Raw genomic sequence first — 20,266 nt, 5'->3', positions numbered from 1 at the left:
GAATTCCAGACCTCCATTCTTGATGAAAAAAAAACGGTGTTTAAAGGAATCAGTGCAGGCAAAAATGGTTGAGATGTTTAGAGCATGGCGACTCCTCGTGCATGAGGGTTTGAAAAAAGTCAAGTAGTTATCTAGAGAGGAGAGGCGAGGAGAATCGATTAACGTGTGAGTAAATTTCAGGCGTTCAAGTTTGTGACGGTCTGCAAGAGGAGTGAGACCAAGTAGGGAAAGACAGACGGCGAAAATTTCTTGTCGTATCTCCTACAAACAAAACGCACTGCCTTTTTTTGCGCTGATTCTGTTGACGTCACAGTGTTTGTATGGGTTCCGTACAACGCAGCCATATTCGAGGACGGGGCGAATGAGCGTCTTACGTGCGAGAAGTTTAGTTTCTTGGGGGGCGAGACGCAGCGTAGGGAATGTAAGGTCTTTCAAGGGCCTTGCTACAGGCGACATCAATGTGTTTCGACCATGACAAATCATGTGTTAGTAGGATACCTAATTATTTCAACTCGAAGGCCCTATATAAGGTAACATTATTAAAGGCATAGACAAAGAAGAAAGGGGATGAGCGTCGTGTAAAGGACATGGAGACAGTTTTGGAAAAGTTGATATTCAATTGCCATGCTTTGGACGAAAGTCAGCGAAATAATTGTTAAGGACAACATGATCAGTAGGAGATTTAATTCTACGATATAAAACGCAATCAGCTGCAAAAAGGCGTACTTTAACTGAGGTGTGTAGGGGGAGATTATTAATACAAAGCAGGAATAAAAGAGGACCCAGAGCAGAACCTTGGAGAACCCCTGATGAAACAGGCATCAAAGGTGAGTTAGTAGAGTTGAAACATACATATTGCGAACGCTGGGAAAGAAAGTCCGATATCTAGCCAACCGAAGATGCATTTTTTAGTATAGCGAAGAGCTTGTACATTAGTTTAGGGTGTGAGACAATGACGAAAGCCTTTGTAAATTCAATAAGAACAGCATCATTCTGGTCACCTATGCCTAAAGAGCTGCTGATGTCATGAACGAATTCTGCCAGTTGTGTTACAGTACTAAGGCCACGTCTAAAACCATACTGGAATGTGCACAAAATTTTGTTAGTTTCAAGAAATTCCATAATATGTTTAAAGATAATGTGCTCGAGTAATTTACATGAGTGTGCTGTTAAAGAGATTGACCTATAGTTGGATAAAAATGGAACATTACCCGACTTAAATAAGGGCAAAATTGAAGCAAGTTTCCACGAGGGAGGAGCGGAGCAATGATGGAGGCGGCAACGTATTTACAAGAACACTAAAGAAAAAGTGTGTTTATTTGTGACATGGCTGAGTATTAATGAGGAAAAGGGTAGTTCCTGAACTGTGCGTTGCGATAGCCGGCTGTAACGTAGCCTAGATTCCCATCTGTGTGCAGCTGTTATACCACAAGAACAACCAGAGAAAAAGTATTGAGCCAGATAAACCGACAGGTACGTTATTCGTCTAGAAGTCCCTCATCGTTTTTTCAGCGTGCCAGTATATCACTTTATTACGTAGAAAAATGCACCGGAAGATCCTCTGCTGCTACTGAATTTTAACTGCCCGTGCCAGAACGAACGAGTTGGCGTGATTTTCACGTGACCTTCTTTATGCCGCGCTCTGTGAATCAGCCAGTGTCGACGTCACATGAGACGTACTGTAATCTAATACATGTGGCGCCACTCCAGTTTTATCGTTTACAAAAGCTCTCCTCTCTCTACGAATGACGAATTTATTTTTACAGAAGCCTAATTTTTCAATCTAGTTTAACTTAAAATGTAGCTTTAGCTCGAGGCCACCTGCGACGCCACCCATTCAAATACACGTAAAAAGCAGAAACTCTTTCGTGAAACAACTCCTGCACAAATTTGAATGGGATTTGTTGCACTTGATAGAGAAAGCTAAATCCTAGCGACTGTAGCATGCGGAATTTCGATTTCGGGCATCATGTACTTCACAATACCTACGGCGTCAGGGTTTGCTCTTAGCTTCTGAAATATCTACTGTGGTTGCATTCCCGCGCAAATCTGTCTGCCGCTACACGATCTCAATTAACGGTGTTGTGATACCTTGCCTCACACCACAGATTTTTGGGCATTATCACTGACCGCGTTTTGTCATGGGCAAGGCACGCTAATGTGCTGAAGCGAAAACTTACTCTCTTTTACCATGTTCTTCTCTTCGTAGGAGGCATGAAGTGGGGCCCCGCGGAGGGCTCCCTACTACGAGTTTGCCCGTCTGTATTTGTAGGATACATTCCCTACAACCTACCGATACTTTCAAACTTGAGCATTTCCTGCTTACAGATAGTAGAGAGCGTTCTAGCGCAGGCATCAAAACATGCCTAGGCTTGCCACGGCGCGCCTCCGACGAAGGCACAGTTGAGGAAGCCGGCGTCTTCCCATTATCGGTGTACATGTCCTACGAGCGACTTCGTGTGCATTTACGCTTACTCACACGACACCATCGCCATCGTTTGACGTTGATTCTGCACCAGCAGCCGGACAGCAGTTTCACGAGCGCACTCCGGTGCACCCCACAGTGACTGGAATACACCTCCAAGGCCGCTAAGAAAGCTTCACACTAAATGTGGATGGTCAATCAAAACGCTTTAGAAATTAACTTAGTTACTGCTCCGACTCGTGTGTCCTCGATCGCCATTTAAAAGTTCGAGTAGCACAATTCAGGACTCACCAGTGCTTCGATTTCTTTGTGCCTCTGTGAATGAAACGGCCTACCTGCTGCCAGCGTATCCATCAGAAATCTTTCAACCTTCAAGTCTCCTTTATTTGATCATATTGTGTAACAACTGCATATGTAAAGTATGACTTCTTTATGTTCAGCTACTCCTCTTTGTAACTCCTTAGTGGCCCTGAGAGTACTAGAATGAATTGAAATAAGACAATAACTGTGTCAAAATGCTATAAAATATTACCAACCGTGATCGAACAAGGAACGCTTCGACAGTTGTCTTCGTCAGGGTCCCGAGAAATGCATTATTGAAAACGATCGGTCCAACCTGACATACGATTTGCGTTGGACTGCTTTCCCGTGGCACCTATCTCTTGTTTGGATATATGTTGTATGCTTATACATGGCGATGAATCACACATTACAAAACACCAACGATTTTTATCTTCGAGGGGTATGCGATGGCATCGGTACAAAAGAAAAAGAAAGGACGGCTTACCGTTTGGAAGGAAACACGCCCTCTGACTCTTTTTTGAGGACTCCTCCCTCGTCTTGTTCGCTTCACTTGAAGAAACCTCGCGAGTTCCGTTCGCTGCGTCGCGGGCAGTGACGGCCAGCAGAAGGCCCAAGACCATCACCGCCGCCATGGAGGGGCCAGCAGAATACGCGACGTTCGCGAAGGAACTGCGGCACTGAGCCATCGCTCGCGCCTCGCAGCTGTGCGGCCGCGCAACGCACGATTCGGTTGGACGCCGTTAACTTGCACGACGGTTGCCTTCAACGGAGAGTAACCGGGACAGGTTTTCAGCGTACGAATAAGTCGAGCCACGCAGGCAACAAGGGCAGAACAACGCGGCTTGTGGAGAGCGTCACGCGATTCCGTCCCATTGTGTAATGCGTCTATAAACCCGCTTGCTAATGAACTGGGTACACGTATTATACGGCGCGTTAAAAACGGCGGCAATAAAGAGAGATCTTTGTTCGCTTCTGAGAGTGACGTCATCAAAACCTTCTCTCTCGCCCGTTTTCGTGGTTGCAAGAACGTTCGTGTTCTTTAGCTAGCAGTTCTCTTGTTATTTTTTTCAAATGTTTTAGGGGAATTTCCAGAAGCCAGTAAATGTAGTACGGTTGGGTATTGATTTACCCGCTGCGGTGGCTCAGTGGCTATGGTGTTAGGCTGCTGAGCACAAGGTCACGGGATCGAATCCCGGCCACGGCGGCCGCATTTCGATGGCGGCGAAATGCGAAAACACCCGTGTACTTAGATTTAGGTACACGTTAAAGAACCCCAGGTGGTCGAAATTTCCGGAGTCCTCCACTACGGCGTGCCTCATAATCAGAAAGTGGTTTTGGCACGTAAAACCCCATAATTTTGGGGGGTACTTATTTAGCATGTCTGGTATTTGTGAACTTAATCGTTGGTCTCCGTAGTTGGTGCGTGATCGAGTTTTGTATACTAAGCTCCTGTGTATTTCGTACGTGGTTTGTTTTGCATAATATTGTTACGAGAACGAATGATTAAGAACTGAAGACTATTTACAAAGTATATTTACAAAGAATAACGGCAGCATTGGTCAGTTCAGCCGACAGCTCGAGAGCCAGACAGCGTTCGTCGTCTTCGTCGGGGCGCCCAGGTGCATCGTCCACAAGAAACGCGCAATATGCATGCATCATTATCCCCGGCTGCAGAAGCACCCAATATCGGTGATAACAGGAGAGTAATATGGTTTGATGCGTGCGACATGCGCAGCGTCAGTGGAATTCGGGGCAGATGAGGCACTGGTTCCGACTGGGGCGATTTCGCACGTAACTGGAGTCACGGCACGCAGCACTTGATATGGGCCTGTAAGCCGAGACAGGAGTTTTCATGACAGGCCAATATGACAGGGCGGGGACCACAGCAGTACCAGAGATCCAGGCAAAAAGTGGACGTCTCTCTGTTGGCGATCGTACAAGCGCCGTTGCTTCTCTTGCGAGGTCAGGAGGCGAGCGCGGGCAATTTCGCGTGCTTGGGCTGCCCTGGTGATGGCGTCAAGTGCATACTCGCTGATCTCTGCTGCGGCGGATAAGAGGGGTGCGTCCAGTGGGAATGTCGATTTTTGGCCGAACAGCAGAAAGAATGGGGAATAACCGGCAGAGTCGTGACGCGAAGGATTGTATGTAAAAGTGACATAGGGTAGGGCAAGGTCCCAATCAGTATGGTGAGAGGAGACGTACTTTGCAAGCATGTCTGTTAGGGTGCGAATCAGACGCTCCGTGAGACCATTATTCTGTGGATGGTAAGGCGTAGTCAGCTTTCGTTTGGTGGAGCAGGACTGCAACATGTCGGCGATGACTTAAGAAAGAAATGTGCGACCACGATCTGTGAGCAGTTGATGCGGAGAACCAACTGTGTACGTCGTCGCGCAAAAGAAAATTGGCGACATCTGTGGCGCAGCTTGTTGGAAGTGCTCTGGTGATGGCGTAGCGCGTGGCGTAATCTTTCACCACAGTGATCCACTTGTTTCCAGACGTGGATAGAGGGAAAGGGCCAAGTAAGTCCAAGCCAACGTGAAAGAACGGCTCCGAAGGAATGTCTAGCGGTTGAAGGCACCCGGCAGGGAGCGTCAACTGTGTTTTTCAGCGCTGACATATTTCGCACGCCGCGGGCAAGGCGGGAGCGGGCAAGGCCTGGCCAAAAAAAAGCGTCGGCGAATCCGGCCGTAGGTGCGGGAGACGCCAAGGTGATCTGCCGTTGGTAAATCGTGAAGTTCTTGGAGAACAGCTGACCGAAGCTGCTTGAGAATGACGAGGAGTAGGGCAGGACCGTAGGGGAGTACATTGTGGCGGTATAATACACCATCCCGGAGAACAAACTGGTGAAGGAATGAATCAGAAGGCGAAGATTCCAAGCCATCAATGATGGCGTGCAACGTTGCATAACGGCGTTGCTCGTCGGCAACGTGTAGCAGCTGCGAAACGGAGCAAACGCAAACGTCGGCATCGGGGTCAGGGTGCGCGGGTGGTTCGTCCACTGGATAGCGTGATAAACAGTCTCCGTATTGATGTAATCGGCTCGCGACTTGTGCACTACTGCATAGGAATATTCTTGCAGCCGCAGAACCCAGCGGCCAAGCCGGCCGGTAGGATCCTTGAGTGAGGAATTAAGCCAGCAGAGCGCTTGGCGGTCTGTGATTACAAGTAACTGCGTGCCATACAAGTGCGGGCGGAATTTGGAAACCGCCCAGACGAGAGCCAGGCATTCACGATCTGTAATCGAATAGTTGCGCTCCACTGCTGTGAGGAGGCGGCTAGCGTGGGCGATAACACGATCTTGACTCTGTTGGCGCTGGGCTAAGACGTCTCCGATAACGTGACCACTTGCATCGGTACTCACCTGGAGAGGACGGGTCAAAGGAGAGGACGGGTCAAAGTGGGCCAGTATAGGTGGCGTGGTGCGAATGTTGGTGAGGTTGGCAAAATCGGCAGTTTGAGCTGGACCCCACGTAAACGGCACGTCCTTCTTCAGAAGAGCAGTAAGTTGTCGGGCAATCGCTGCGAATTCTTTAACGAAGCGTTTCGGACGTACTTGACAGACTGAGGTACAGGAAAAGACGTGACAGCACGAATTTTCTCCGGGACCGCTTGAATACCTGAAGCGTCGACGAGGTGGCCCAGCACTGTAATCTGCCGACGATTGAAGTGACACTTCGATGAATTTGATTGGAGCACAGTCTCGCGGAAGACTTGAAGAACAGCTCATAAGCGCTCAAGGTGTGTCTCAAATGTAGGCGGAAATACGAGACTGTCGTCTAGGCAGCAGATGCATGTTAGCTGTTTAATTGAACACTTGGAGCAAAGAGTCCATCATACGTTCGAACGTTGCTGGGGCGTTGCATAGACAGAATGGCATAACTTTGAATTGATATAGACCATCAGGGGTGACGAACGTGGTCTTCTCTTGGTCCTTTTCATCCACAGAAATTTGCCAATAACCAGACCGCAGGTCTATTGATGAAAAGTAGTTGGCATCATGGAGACAATCGAGGTCGTCGTCCATGCGAGGCAAGGGGTAGACGTCTTTCTTGGTAACGCGGTTTAGATGATGATAACCTACGCAGAAACGCTATGTGCCATCTTTCTTTTTAAGAAGCACCACGGGCGACGCCCAAGGGCTCGACGAAGGTTCAACAATGCCTTTGGCAAACATCTTGTTCACTTCATCTTGAAAAACCTTACGCTCTGGAACAGAAACTCGACATGGCCGGCGATGAATAGGACTGGCATCAGCAGTATTTATGTGATGCTTAACAATTGAAGTCTGGCCCAATTGGCGATTGTTGAGGTCGAAGATGTCGTGGTAGGTAACCAAAAAGCGATACAGAGCTGCTGCTTCTTCGGGCAACCTGTCCGCAGCAATCATGGGACGAAATGTTGCGTCAGCGCAAATAGCATTTTGTGGACGCGGTGAAGAATCTGAGCAGACGTCTACTGCAAACGGCCTGACGTAGTCATCTCCTATAGCACGCAGCGTTGCAACCGATATGCATTGGGGTGGAACTTCCTTTGTCAGGCCAAAATTGACGACGGCGAGGCATGTCCGATAATCGGCGACGGTGCCGACGGAGTGGGGCATAGTGATACTGAGCACCGAAAGGACATCAGGAACAGGTGTGGCGACGTAATCACCATCGGGCACAGGAAAAAATTATAGTAAATCGACGAAAGTTAAGGCTTTAGGCGGCAGGCGGACGAAGGCGGTCGTACTAAAGTTGTTCGGCAGTTCGGCACGAATATACGCGAGTAGAGGAAGTTCTAGGCAAAGGGCACCGGCAGAACACTCGACCAACGCTGAATGCGTCGTAAGAAAGTCAAGTCCGATCGATTAGGCCATGGGGACAATTGGTCAGCACTGTAAAAAGAACAGGAACGTGGCGTTCGGCGATGCTTATACAGTGACGCCAACAGTGCTTGCATCGGCCACGCGTACGGCTCGAGTAGTAGGAGGCGTGAGAACTTTCCTCAGTCGACAACAGAGGTTACAACTCATTATGGACACCTGGGCTCCAGTATTTATTAACGTCGTCGTACGGACACCGCCGACGTGAACATCAAGTAAGTTCTGGTTCGTTGGGAGCGTCAGTGGAGGATTTCGACACGACGCAGACAATGCAGCACTACCCCCAGGAGCTGCATGGTCTAGTTTTCCGTCCGCGAGTGTCCTTAATTGATCGGCGACGAATAGCGGCGTGGCTGGGGCGACGGGGAATAACGGCGCTGAGGTGACTGTGAGCGAGCAGGACGACTGTCATCGACGGATGCGTCAGAGGTAGGACGCATACGGCGGGGCGGGTAACGGCTCGTATGGACACATCCAGTTTTTTAAACTGTGCTTGCACAAATATTACCTGAGTACTGTGGAATCTCGACCACGATACTTGAAAAAAACTCAGACGGCTCAGGGATAAATGCATATTGCGCACGTCTCTAAAAAAAGTAATAAATTTTTAAGAATGTCTGAACCGTAAGCATGCGGAATCTGCAATCTAAGATGGGTATATACGAGCTCCCTGATATAAAACAGCGTTGGCAACAAATATAGGTAGCCCGAGGCACGATCATAGAGCTTCTCTTCATAACAGTATGAGAGGTTTAATTTTGTAGGCGGGGCCATCGGAAAATATTACGCCGCCGAATTCTAATATGAGCCGAACATACATTTTATATACCATCCGTAGGGTATCCATGCGTGGTCCAGAGCGACGGTGGCTGAGCCGGCGGAGTATAGCTACGGCTCGTTCTGCCTTTGTTTTAATGTGTTCAATGTGACTGCGCCAGGCAAGCTTGCCATCGTAAATAACACCAAAGTACTTCGTCAACTTGAGGAATGATTCCATGTCGGTATTGTAAAAATATATGCATCTGTTCAGTTAATGGGAATACTAATGTTGCACTTTTGCTAATATTTAACGACATACATAACCCCTCTAGCCATGTCTCCAGCATTCCTAAGTAATTCTGCAATGACTGTTGTAGTGAATGTATATTATTTGCGGATGTAAAAAAAATGCGATATCGTCCCCATAAACATAAACATGCACTTCCGGAGACAGAGGAATTGTGCTTAGCAAAATGCTAAATAATATAGGGGAAGAACGGAATCCTGTGGTACACCTCTTATGTGTTGTGTTTAGACGTCGAAATACCGTGTTGGTAACTCTAAAACTCTCTATCCCTTATAGATTCATAGATCCAAACGGTTATATATTTTACGATATTCGTATACTGAAGCTTATCGAATAGAATACAATGTTCTACAGTATGCAGAATGACAGTTGCACAATTCTACAGTATGAATACAATGTATGCTTTTGATACAGCTAGCGTCACCAAAGCTGCGTACTCTCGTTTGCGGCAAGCAAGTTTAATGCGTATCTCTAAATCTACATGGTCGCTCCATATGGAGTGGCCGGGACGAAATCCAATTTGACAAGGACTGAGAAGGGTGTCATCCTGCATAAAATTTGTTATACCGCCGTGAAAAACCCTTTCTATTAATTTGACGACATTGGAAGTAAGAGAAATTGGTCTTATGTTGTCTAAGTGAAGTCCAGCTTATTTTTTCTTCAATATTGGAATAATTTTAGCTACTCTTCACTCTCTTACAAACCATGAATTCTTGAGAGAAAAATTTATTATATTTAGAATGTCCTGAGGCGCATAATAAACTTTTAGCATTAATGTTGTAATTCCATCTGGACCTAAGGATGACGCCGGTAACGAACTAATAATGTCTTCAAGCTCTGTCGCTGTTACTGTTACAAAGCCTTCTCCCAACGGAGGTTTCTTGAGTCCTATTAGCAATTTATATTTGAAACGTCGCGCAAGTCGTTGAGAAATTTTCTCTAGTGATTCCGATAATTCTTTCGTTGATAGAACGACAGAGTCGACATACACTGGCGCCGGCATAACTTTACGAGATCGAAGAAATTTGAACAGGGCTTTTTCATTGCTAGACTTCGAAAGGTATGTGTAGTGCTTGGAATCGTAATCCTCCTTAGCTTTTGAGACTGTTTATTTAAATGTAGTAGCTGTATATGTATAATCAGCCTACAACATACCAACTACGGACGGCGGACATACAACTACGTCTGGGACTTCCTGACGGGTAGAACGGCGACTATAGGCCTGGGGAATCTCAGAACCGAGAAGTTCCAAATACCGCAGAAAGGAACCCCCCAGGGGTTGGTGATCTCCCCGTTGCTGTTCAATATAGCGATGAGGGGATTGCCGAACCTCTTGGAGAACATCAGGGGTATCCGTCACGCAATGTATGCAGACGACCTGACCATGTGGACGTGCACGGGATCGGCGGGCGAACAACAAGACGCCCTGCAGGAAGCCATCGACAGGACCGAGCATTATCTACACCGCTGCGGTCTTTCATGCGCACCGGAAAAGTCGGAGCTCCTGATCCTCAAAAAGAGGACAAGAGGGCGGCCTCCGCAGGAGACACCTGACCAAACGTTGGCACTAAATTGAGTCAACATACCCAAGGTGGACACACTCTGTATTCTGGGCCTCACTCTCCAGAAGGACGGTGCCGGTCTCGCCGCCATTAAAAAAACTGCAAGCGACAGTTACCCAAGTCGCGCACTTGGTGCGAAGAGTGACAAACAAAAAGCACGGCCTGAAAGAGCAGGACACAATCAGATTAATACAAGCCCTGATAATCAGCAGAGTCACTTACGGCACCCCGTACCTGGGTCTCAAGAACAGCGAGAGAGACAAATTGAACACTCTAATACGAAAGACCTACAAGCTGGCACTGGGGCTTCCACCGACGACGTCGACGGAGAAGCTACTCAGCCTGGGCATCCACAATACTTGGGAGAAACTAGTAGAGGCCCACAAGACGAGCCAGATAGAGCGACTCAAGCTCACCAGCACGGGTAGGGACACGCTAATAAGACTGGGCTACCCAGTCGAATATGAGTCCACAAAACAGCGGGTTCCTCTACCCCTGAGGGAGAAGATCACGGTGGCCAGCATCCCGAGAAACATGCACCCTGAATACCACAGAGAAAGGAGGCGAGCGAGAGTGAAACTCTACGTAAGGCCTACGAAGGACCAAAACAAGGAGAAGTTCGATACACCGACGCGGCAAAGTACAAGAACAGAGTGGCCCACGCTATCAGCGTGATCAACGGCCAAGGACAAGAGGTAGCAGCGGCCTCGGTAAGCACTCCAGACATCGACTGCGCGGAAGAAACGGCGATAGCCCTGGCGGCCACTACGGGCCAGCGAGAGGAAGATCTATAACTGAGGTTTTTAGCGCACGAAAAGGGACGAAAGACAGTGGAGAAACGAGGACACAGCGCTAACTTCCAGCAATGGTTTTATTCCACAAAGCGGTAGACACATATATATATAGGTAACACCCACAACCGTACGCATGCGCATATGTACTGATTTTTAGTCAAATGAGACAGCACCGAGACATGTGTAATGGAAAGTTAAGATGATATCAAAGATGAAGACCGACCATGCATAGCCAAAAAATTTTTTTTTGTAATTGCAAGTCTAAAAGATTAAAATGTAATCTCCATCAGGCCACCCTCTGTGTCACGTTTAAAAAATCGAATTCTTTACTTGAAAGATCTATCTAAACGTGACACAGAGGGTGGCCTGATGGAGATTACATTTTAATCTTTTAGACTTGCAATTACAAAAAACTTTTTTTGGCTATGCATGGTCGGTCTTCATCTTTGATATCATCTTAACTTTCCATTACACATGTCTCGGTGCTGTCTCATTTGACTTAAAATCAGTACATATGCGCATGCGTACGGTTGTGGGTGTTACCTATATATATATGTGTCTGCCGCTTTGTGGAATAAAACCATTGTTGGAAGTTAGCGCTGTGTCCTCGTTTCGCCACTGTCTTTCGTCCCTTTTCGTGCGCTAAAAACCTCAGTTATGGAATACCAACACGCCCTAACCTATGCTCTTTCAAGGAAGATCTAATCACAATCATCACCGACTCACAAACAGCATGTTGAAATTACCAAAAAGGCCGCATTTCCAAACAAGCCCTGAGCATCCTCGAAAAACGAGACAATTTTCCAGAAGTGTACATTGTCTGGGCCCCGGGACACGAGTCCCTGGCGGGTAATGTAGCGGCTAATGCCGCTGCCCGAGATCACATTCTCCGGGCTATCCCACCAGGTTCACGAGCACCGGTAGACCAACAAGATAGCGTCCCGAAAAGATACGCCAATATCCTGAGCCACTACAGACTGGGTAGAAGGATCTATCCACCCCCGCATCCCCAGCTGACAAGAGAAGAGGCGGTGATCTTCCGAAGACTACAGACCGGCACATTCCCGCACGGCACCCTGCTACACGCCATGTATCCTACGAGCTATACTCACAAATGCGCCTTCTGCTCTACGCCCAATACCCTCTACCACATGGTATGGGAATGTCAAAAAAACCCATCGACACCTCCCATCACCGTACCAACCGTCGAGCAGTGGGAGGCACAGCTGACAAGCTCGACCCCTGAAGACCAGCATCGCCTGGTGAGCAGGGCCAAGCTATCAGCTCAGGCCCACGGCATCCTGGACTAGGGACGCCGCCCACCTCGGACGATTTTACCGTCGGCTCATTTCTACTAATAAAGTTTATTCCTCCTCGTCGTCGTCCTCCTCCTCCTCCTCCTCCTCCTCCTCTTCCACGCAGCTTGTCTACGTCTAAAATCTCGCTCGCAGTCAGAATTCCACCAGGGACAATCTGATCCACCCTTAGTAGATTGCGCAACAAATTGAGCTTTTTTTGATGATTGTTTACAATTGAACATAGGCTCATTGCTTTAATATCCCTCTCCATGCCCTCCTGAGCCTGTAAAACTGAGTTTAACGGATTTAAAAAATTTTAGTACTCAACAAAATTGGGCACATTGTTATCTAAACTAGTTAACGGGGTAAGCAGTTCAAAAATTATAGGGAAGTGATTGCTGTTCCGGAATCTACAGCCTTCCAGGAGGTGACAGACATGCTCGAGGTAGCAAACGTGAGATATATGGCAGATCGTCGCAGCGCTGCCAGTTAAGCCGACAGCTCGAGAGCCAGAGAGCGTTCGTCGTCTTCGTCGGGTCACCCGCGTGCGTCGTCCAAAAGAAGCGCGCAATATGCATGTACCAATATTTTACCACATAAGTACACTAATATATACAAAGCGGTAGGGATGGCAGGATAAAAGCTACATAACGGCAGCTTGACTAGTCCCACCTCCCCATAAACAACAGGCAGCAACATGGCAAGATATTCGTAGTACATTCTTGTGGCAAGGTCAATATGTACATATTCACAGACGCATATATATACACACATCTATACACATACACATATACATATATATATATATATATATATACATACATACACACATGCACACACGCATACATGTATGCATGAAAACCAGAAATGACAACTAGAAATAGCAAAGAAATACTTTTCAACCGACAAACCAAAAAGTTAATTATTCACAGAAATTTTTGCAGTAATGTGCTCTTGGATATATGGCGTATGTTTACATCATTTAGACTATATTTGTTAAGTGTAGAGGGAAGACAGTAGGAGAGTGCTTGAAGGCCATAGTCCGAGGGCGCGGGACTTCCCAGTGTTCCGTATATCGATTTAGGCGAAAAGAAGGATTCCGCTGCAAGTTCGCGATGTTTATGATGTGATTAGTACTCTTAACCATGTCACGTTTAAAAGAACACATAAGTTGATACTCATAAAGGCGGTCTACACGTAAAATCTTGAATTTCCGGAATATGTCACGCGTATGTCCATTGTAAGGTAAGTCTGAAATAGCACGTAAGGCATTCTTTTGAACTGAAACTAAATTACCTAATGATTTCTTAGTACTATTTGACCAGACCAGGTTACAATAGCGCAGGTGAGAAGCAAATAGTGCGTTATAAACCATAAGTTTCTGTGGTATTGGTAGTAGCCTCTGGCATCTGCGCAACATACCTAACGCTTTACTAAGTTTATTTCGTAAGTAATCGGTGTGGTGGTCCCATAGCACAAATTCATGGAAGATAACACCCAATGTTTTTGCTGTAGCGGAAAGTTCTATTTTTGTGTCATTGAGTGTGAGGCATTGGGTTAGATCACAAGGCGTGGACTTCGCTCTAAAGAGGACCGCTTTTGTCTTGGAGCAGTTTAACTGGAGAGAATTTTTTACAGACCAGTTATATATCTTGTGAAGTATTTCATTTGCAAAGTTGATGAGTTCATCCTCCTTAGTTCCTGAGAAGAATAAACTAGTATCATCTGCGTAAATAATATAGGTAATCGAAATATCAATATTAACAATGTCATTTATGTAAATGATAAATAGAAGTGGTCCCAATATGCTACCTTGAGGCACGCCTTGCTTAATAAGTTTAAACGAAGATAATTTTCTATTTATTGATACGCATTGCTTTCTATTGGTTATGTAACTTCTAATTAAATCTAAAACTATTCCGCGTGTACCATAACAATTCAATTTTTCTAATAGTGTTCCATGGTTAATTCTGTCAAAGGCCTTTGAGAAATCTAGGAATACTCCCAATGTTAGTTTCCTCGCCTCTATATTTTTCAAAATTAGTTCCTTTTGTTTAAGAAGAGCAGTTTCAGTCGAGCAGCCTGACCTGAAGCCATATTGACATGGTGTTAAAACAGAATACTTGTTAAAAAAGGCAGTCATTCTAAGGAGAATAATTTTTTCTAAACCTTTTGAAAACAGTGGAAGAATTGAGATTGGTCTATAGTTGCTTAAGTTTTCCCTTTCTCCGCCTTTGTAAACCACAGCTACCCTTGCGATTTTCATCTGTTGAGGAAAAATGCCAGAGGTTAGGGAGATGTTGTAAATGTGAGTGAGGCAAGGGGTGAGCAGGTCAATAACAAAAAGAATTGGTTGTATTTTTAATCCATGCACATCCTCACTTTTAGATCGCCTAAAATTTTTGAACACATTTAAAACCTCAGTGTCATCAGTCTCATCAATATACAAAGAATGTGTAAGGGGACTGGGCAAATACATCAAGGCATCTTGATCATAAGTGCTTTCAACTAGAGAGGCAAAGTAATCATTAAATTTATTGGCGAGTGCTTCATCTTTAAGAACCTCATTACCAACCTTGAGCTCTTTAATAGTACTGGCGGGTCGCCTTGATGATATAACAGAATTCAGCTTATTCCAAGTCTGTTTTGCATCAACGATACCATCGAACATGGAGTAGTAATAGTCGCATTTAGCTTGTTTTTGCAGCTTAGTCAGGTTATTTCGATATTTCTTAAACCGCTTCAAATCATCTGGGTCACGGCTATTCAAAAACGCATGGTACAGCCTATTCTTTTCATTTATCATTTTGATTAGCTTAGAGGAGATCCATGGCTTGCGAGCGTGTTTAGGTTTTTTTACGTGCCTGTAAGGAAAGTGTTTTTGATATACTGTGCACACGATCTTAATGAAGCGGTCATAGGCGCTATCAGGTGATGAAGAGGAGAGTATGTCATCCCAGCTCAACGAGCTTATTTCATCACGAAAGCAAGAAAGAGATTGTGAATTAATGTCTTGGAAATAAATGTCTGATTTCACCGGGTGCCTCTGTTTAATTTCAACCGTAGTAATTAGGCAAATTGGTAAATGATCACTGATAGCGATACTTATCGGACCATGGTGTAGTAGGTTAGCAAAATTTGTTATAAATAGATCTATCAAGGTGGCTGTAGCAGCTGTAATGCGAGTTGGGGTAGTTATAACATTTGAAAGGCCATGCGAAAGAAGTAGATTTGACAGGTCAGTTTGTTTGCTAGTCTTTGTGAGCATGTCAATGTTGAGGTCACCTCCGAGTACCAATGTATAATTATTTTCATTAACAAACCAAAAGAATTCATCTAAATATTGAAGAAACTTGTTGATGTTGCCGTGAGGAGGTCTATACACAACAGTAAATAGAGAGTTTTCGAATTTTAAACACAGAATTTCAATGTCTTCACAGCATCGAGACCATTCATCAATATACTGATAGTCAATACTTGTTTCCACATACATGCATACACCACCGCCTCTAGTTTCTCTATTTATATAGACCACATTATACCCATCAATATGCACTATATCGGTTTCATTGCAGTACCAAGTTTCAGTCAACATAATGACAGAAAATTTAAATTTAAATTCATCTAGAAAATTCCACAATTCGTCTTCTTTAGAACGGGCTGACTGTATGTTCATATGTAGGAAACTCAGAGTCGATAGGCGCTGATGCGCAACAATCGTGCTTAATTCAGAGGGACTAGTACATTTCAGAGCCATTTTGAAACTTAATTCTCAGGAAAAAAAGACAGCCATTGCAATGTAGAAACAGTGCCGTTGGCATAGACGAATAAGACGTTATATATGCAAGACCAACTGCTGAAGAGAATATTAAGGGGAATTTAATTTTTATGTGGGTGACGCCCTCAACCACAGCACTGTAGCAAGCAAGAACATATGAGTGCGACACTGATGTACTATAGACTCTAAGGTGTACAATATTGGTCAAAAGGTTAACGTTCATAAAAATAACTGTTTCCGACAGTAGTTTAGAGCTTACATACATAAGGACACTATCAGGCACATTTGCTAGGTACGAAGCCGCATAGATTCGGAAAATGTGCGTGGGTGTCTGAAGAATCGCTCCGTTAACTGTTTTCAAAAATATAGAGAAAAGCAAGAAGAACCATAGGTTCCTAGATTGTTCTTGAGCCATTCTATCTGTTCTATGTATCCAATAGAAGTGATCTATTTATCCAATACTTATATAGTATCTCCAAACATCGTTTATGTCTGTATAACCGCTTGAGAGGTGATATTTTGTAGGTTTTAAAAGATGGGGCGTGTGCTTTCCTAGACGGAACTATTAGAAATATCACGTATTGCGCGCTTTTGAAAAATTAGAAGGGAATTAAGATTTGTGTCAGTCGTTACCCTTGTCAATTACCCTTGCCCTGCGCCAACCGATTCCAACTAGCGCCCGCGAATTTCCTAATTTCATCTCCCCACCAAGTCTTCTGCTGTCCTCGACTGCGCTTCCCTTCTCATGGTACCCAATCTGTAACCCTAATAGTTCAACGGTTATCTAACCTGCGCATTACATTACCTGCCCAGCTCCAGTTTTTTTCTGTTAATGTCAATTAGAATATCGGCTACACCAGTTTGCTCTCTGATCCAAACCGCTCTCTTTCTGTCTTCTTTCTGTCTCTTAACTTTATGCCTAGCATTCTTCGTTCCATCGATCTTTGCGCAGTCCTTAACTTCTTATCCAGTCTCTTGTCAGTCTCCAAGTCTGCCCCACATGGCAGCACCGGTAAAATGCACTGATTGTGCACATTCTTTTTCAATGATAATGGTAATCTTCTCGTCAGGAGCTGACAATCTCCCAACCCATTTTTTATTCTATGAATTTCCTTCTCATGATCAGGGTTCCCTGTGATTATTGACCTAGGTAAACGCACTCCTTCACAGACTCTAGAGGCTAACTGGCTATCCTGAACTCTTGTTTCGTTGCCCGGCGATTGATCATTATCTTTGTCTTCTGCATATTAATCTTCGACCCAACTCTTACACTCTCTCTGTTAAGGTCCTCAATCGCTTGTTGTAACTCGTCTGCAGTATTGGCGAATACAGCAATGTCAATGAAGGTTGCGGAAGTATTCGCCGTCGATCCTTACTCCGAAACCTTCCCAGTTTAATAGCTTGAATACTTCTTCCAAGCACGCAGTGAATAGCATTGGAGGGATTGTGTCTCTTTGTCTGATCCCTTTTTTTTTATAGGTATCTTCCTACTTTTCTTTTGTGGAATTAAGGTAGTTGTAGAGTCTCTGTAGATATTTTCCAAGATATTTACTAAGCGGTCTGCATTCCTTGATTACGTAATGCCTCTATGACTGCTGGTATCTCAATGGAATCAAATGCCTTTTCGCAATTTAAGAAAGCAGTATAGAGATGCTGATTGCACTCTGCGGATTTCTCGATTACCTGATTAATGACGTGAATGTGATCCATTGTAGAGTATCCCTTCCTGAAGCCAGCCTGTTCCCTTGGTTGTCTAAAGTCCAGTGTTGCCCTTATTCTATTGCAAATTACCTTGGTGAATATTTTGTATAATACTGGGAGTAAGCTAATGGGCCTATAATTTTTCAATTCATTAACATCTCTCTTTTTGCGGATTGGTATAATGTTTCCATTCTTCCAGTTTTCTGGGACCCTTGCAGTCAGTAGACAATTCGTATATAGAGCCGCCCGTTTTTCAAGCATTATGTCTCCCCTATCTTTGATTAAATCGACTGTTATTCCATCTTCTCCTGCTGATTTTCCTCGTTTCCTGACTGCAAGGCCATTCTGACCTCATCGCTAATTATAGGAGGAGTTTCTGTATCATGTTCATTACTGCTTCGAATGGAGGCATCCTGACTCTTTCGGGTACTGTACAGGTCAGAATAGAATTCTTCCGCTGCTGTTACTATATCTTTGAGATTGCTGATCATATTACCCTGCTCATCTTTCAGTACATACATCTTGGTTTGACCTATGTCAAGTTTCCTTGTCACTGATTACCGGCTGCGTCCATATTTTACCGCTTCCTCAGCCTTTCTCGCGTTATAATTTCGAATATCCGTTATTTTCGACTCGTTGATCCGTTTTGACAGTTCCACAAATTCTATCTTATCTCTTCTTTGTCTTTGTCTTTCTAATTCTTTGTCGTTTCTTTATTAGCTACTTTGTTACTTGGGAGAGCTTGCCTACTGGTTGCCACTTCAATTGCTGCCTCTGAAGCCAGCCTAGTTACGGTTTCATTCATTACCTCTATGTCATCTTCAACTCTCTGTTATAAAGCTGCATATTTGTTTGCAAGTACCAGCCTAAATTTGTCTGATTTTACCCTTACTGCCTCTAGGTTGACCTGTTTCTTCTTAACCAATTTTACTCTTTCTCTCCTCAAATTGAGGTGCATTCTAGACCTCACTAACCTATGATCACTGCACTTTACCCTACCTATTTCTTCTACATCCTGCGCTATGCTGGCATCGGCAGAAAGCATGAAATCAATTTCATTTCTTGTTTCACCATTAGGGCTTTTCCAGGTCCACTTTCTGTTGCTACGCTTCCTGGTGAAGGTCGTTTCTTGCCCTGTTTCGCGTATGTGTGAGTCTTTCAGCGAAATTTGATCATGATCGAATTTACTGCTTCATGCTGCTTTTTTCAATTTAAAAATTTTTCAATTTGATGCTTTTTTCTCATGTGCAAATTGCGGATTGCTTGACCTTTTGTAGGGGAAACAGGGGGAAGGCGGGAGATGGAAATTCAAGACGATGAGCAAAACGAGAACAAGGTGAAGGCGGGAGCCAACGTTTCGATAAGTGGACTTGTCCTTTTCAAGGCGACATATGCTTTCCTCGCCACAGTATATATAGGTAGGGTTCTTCTAAAGGGGAAGCAGAAATAAACTATCCACAAGTTGCTCTCGATGGAGCTAATGATGTCGCGTCAAGGTTGGAGGGACAGTCGGAATTAGCTAAGAAACAGCCTACACCAGAATGTGACGCGGCCAGCCTTTTAATAAGATATTCCAATGCACTCCCAAACATAAACAACGCCCTACGAAAATACCACATAATATTAGAGCGTTTCAGAATAGGGGCCCCAAACTTTTTGGGGCCCCGAAGAAATAGCATCGAAGCCAGTGGGCATGCGCGAGACGCAAACTGCGTTTGGGTTTTGCGTCGGGAACGTTATTTCACCGATTTAGCGGGAGCCCAAATAGCGGCCCCAAAAGCTTTGCGTCGGCAAACATGGCGGCACCCATCAAAGCGATGGCTCTACCTAGCACCAAACTGGTTTCGATTCGTGGTAACGCGTGAAGTTCGCAAGCTAGGAGAAGTGAGTGCGGTTTTCGCTTTCTCTCAACTGGCGTGTGTTATGAAGATTGACTCATTAGACGCCGCTGATTTTCAATTCGATTGTGGATTTTATGGTTCGTAGGCCTAATACGGCTAAGCTTGGCTGGTGAAGGCTAGTAAAGTTGGTTTGCTCAAAACTAAGCGCAACTAATTGTTTGCTGCTTACAGAATAACCTCTAAATTGTAATCAAAGGCGAATATACGCAAGTCAAAATTAATATTCCTATCATAAAATGGTATATATTATGTAATTATTTCTCATAGCTTTTCTTTGACGCCGTACTGGCGCTGTCAGCGCAAGACGCTATCCGCAAACGCAAAGCCCTATTCTAAAACTCTCTCTCCTGCGTGCCCCAACGCTAACACCCGCAAAGCTCTTTGGGGCCCCAAACTATTGGGGCCCCTATCCTAAAACTTTATATTATCATGTAACGAGCGTCTGAGAAAAGCGTTCCCGGTTTTACCAAATGTTACCTATCGCCGCAACAGTAAATTTAAAGACACGTTAGTGCACGGAAAAGTGAGCCAACATCATTTCTCTGAAATGAAAGCATGTTGTCACCCCAGGTGG

General features: G+C 44.9%; 1 protein-coding gene across 5 annotated transcripts in view; it reads right to left on the bottom strand.

The window, feature by feature from the left end:
• LOC142588513 (uncharacterized) overlaps positions 1 to 3,597 on the bottom strand; it is a 68,667-nt gene extending 65,070 nt beyond the window's left edge. The window contains exon 1 of one of the 5 annotated variants that reach the window (XM_075700329.1): positions 3,213 to 3,597. In XM_075700329.1, coding sequence (XP_075556444.1) covers positions 3,213 to 3,414 — 202 coding nt within the window. In that variant the 5' untranslated portion in view covers positions 3,415 to 3,597. The remainder of the gene's footprint in view (positions 1 to 3,212) is intronic. The other 4 variants (XM_075700328.1, XM_075700327.1, XM_075700326.1 and 1 more) reach the window with 4 other exon arrangements.
• Positions 3,598 to 20,266: the final 16,669 nt, after the last annotated feature.

The sequence above is a fragment of the Dermacentor variabilis genome, chromosome 7, assembly GCF_050947875.1.
Source record: "Dermacentor variabilis isolate Ectoservices chromosome 7, ASM5094787v1, whole genome shotgun sequence".
Classification (NCBI taxonomy): Eukaryota; Metazoa; Arthropoda; class Arachnida; order Ixodida; family Ixodidae; genus Dermacentor; species Dermacentor variabilis.
Note: the sequence above shows the minus strand (reverse complement) of the source record. Positions and strands in the feature narration are given on the sequence as shown.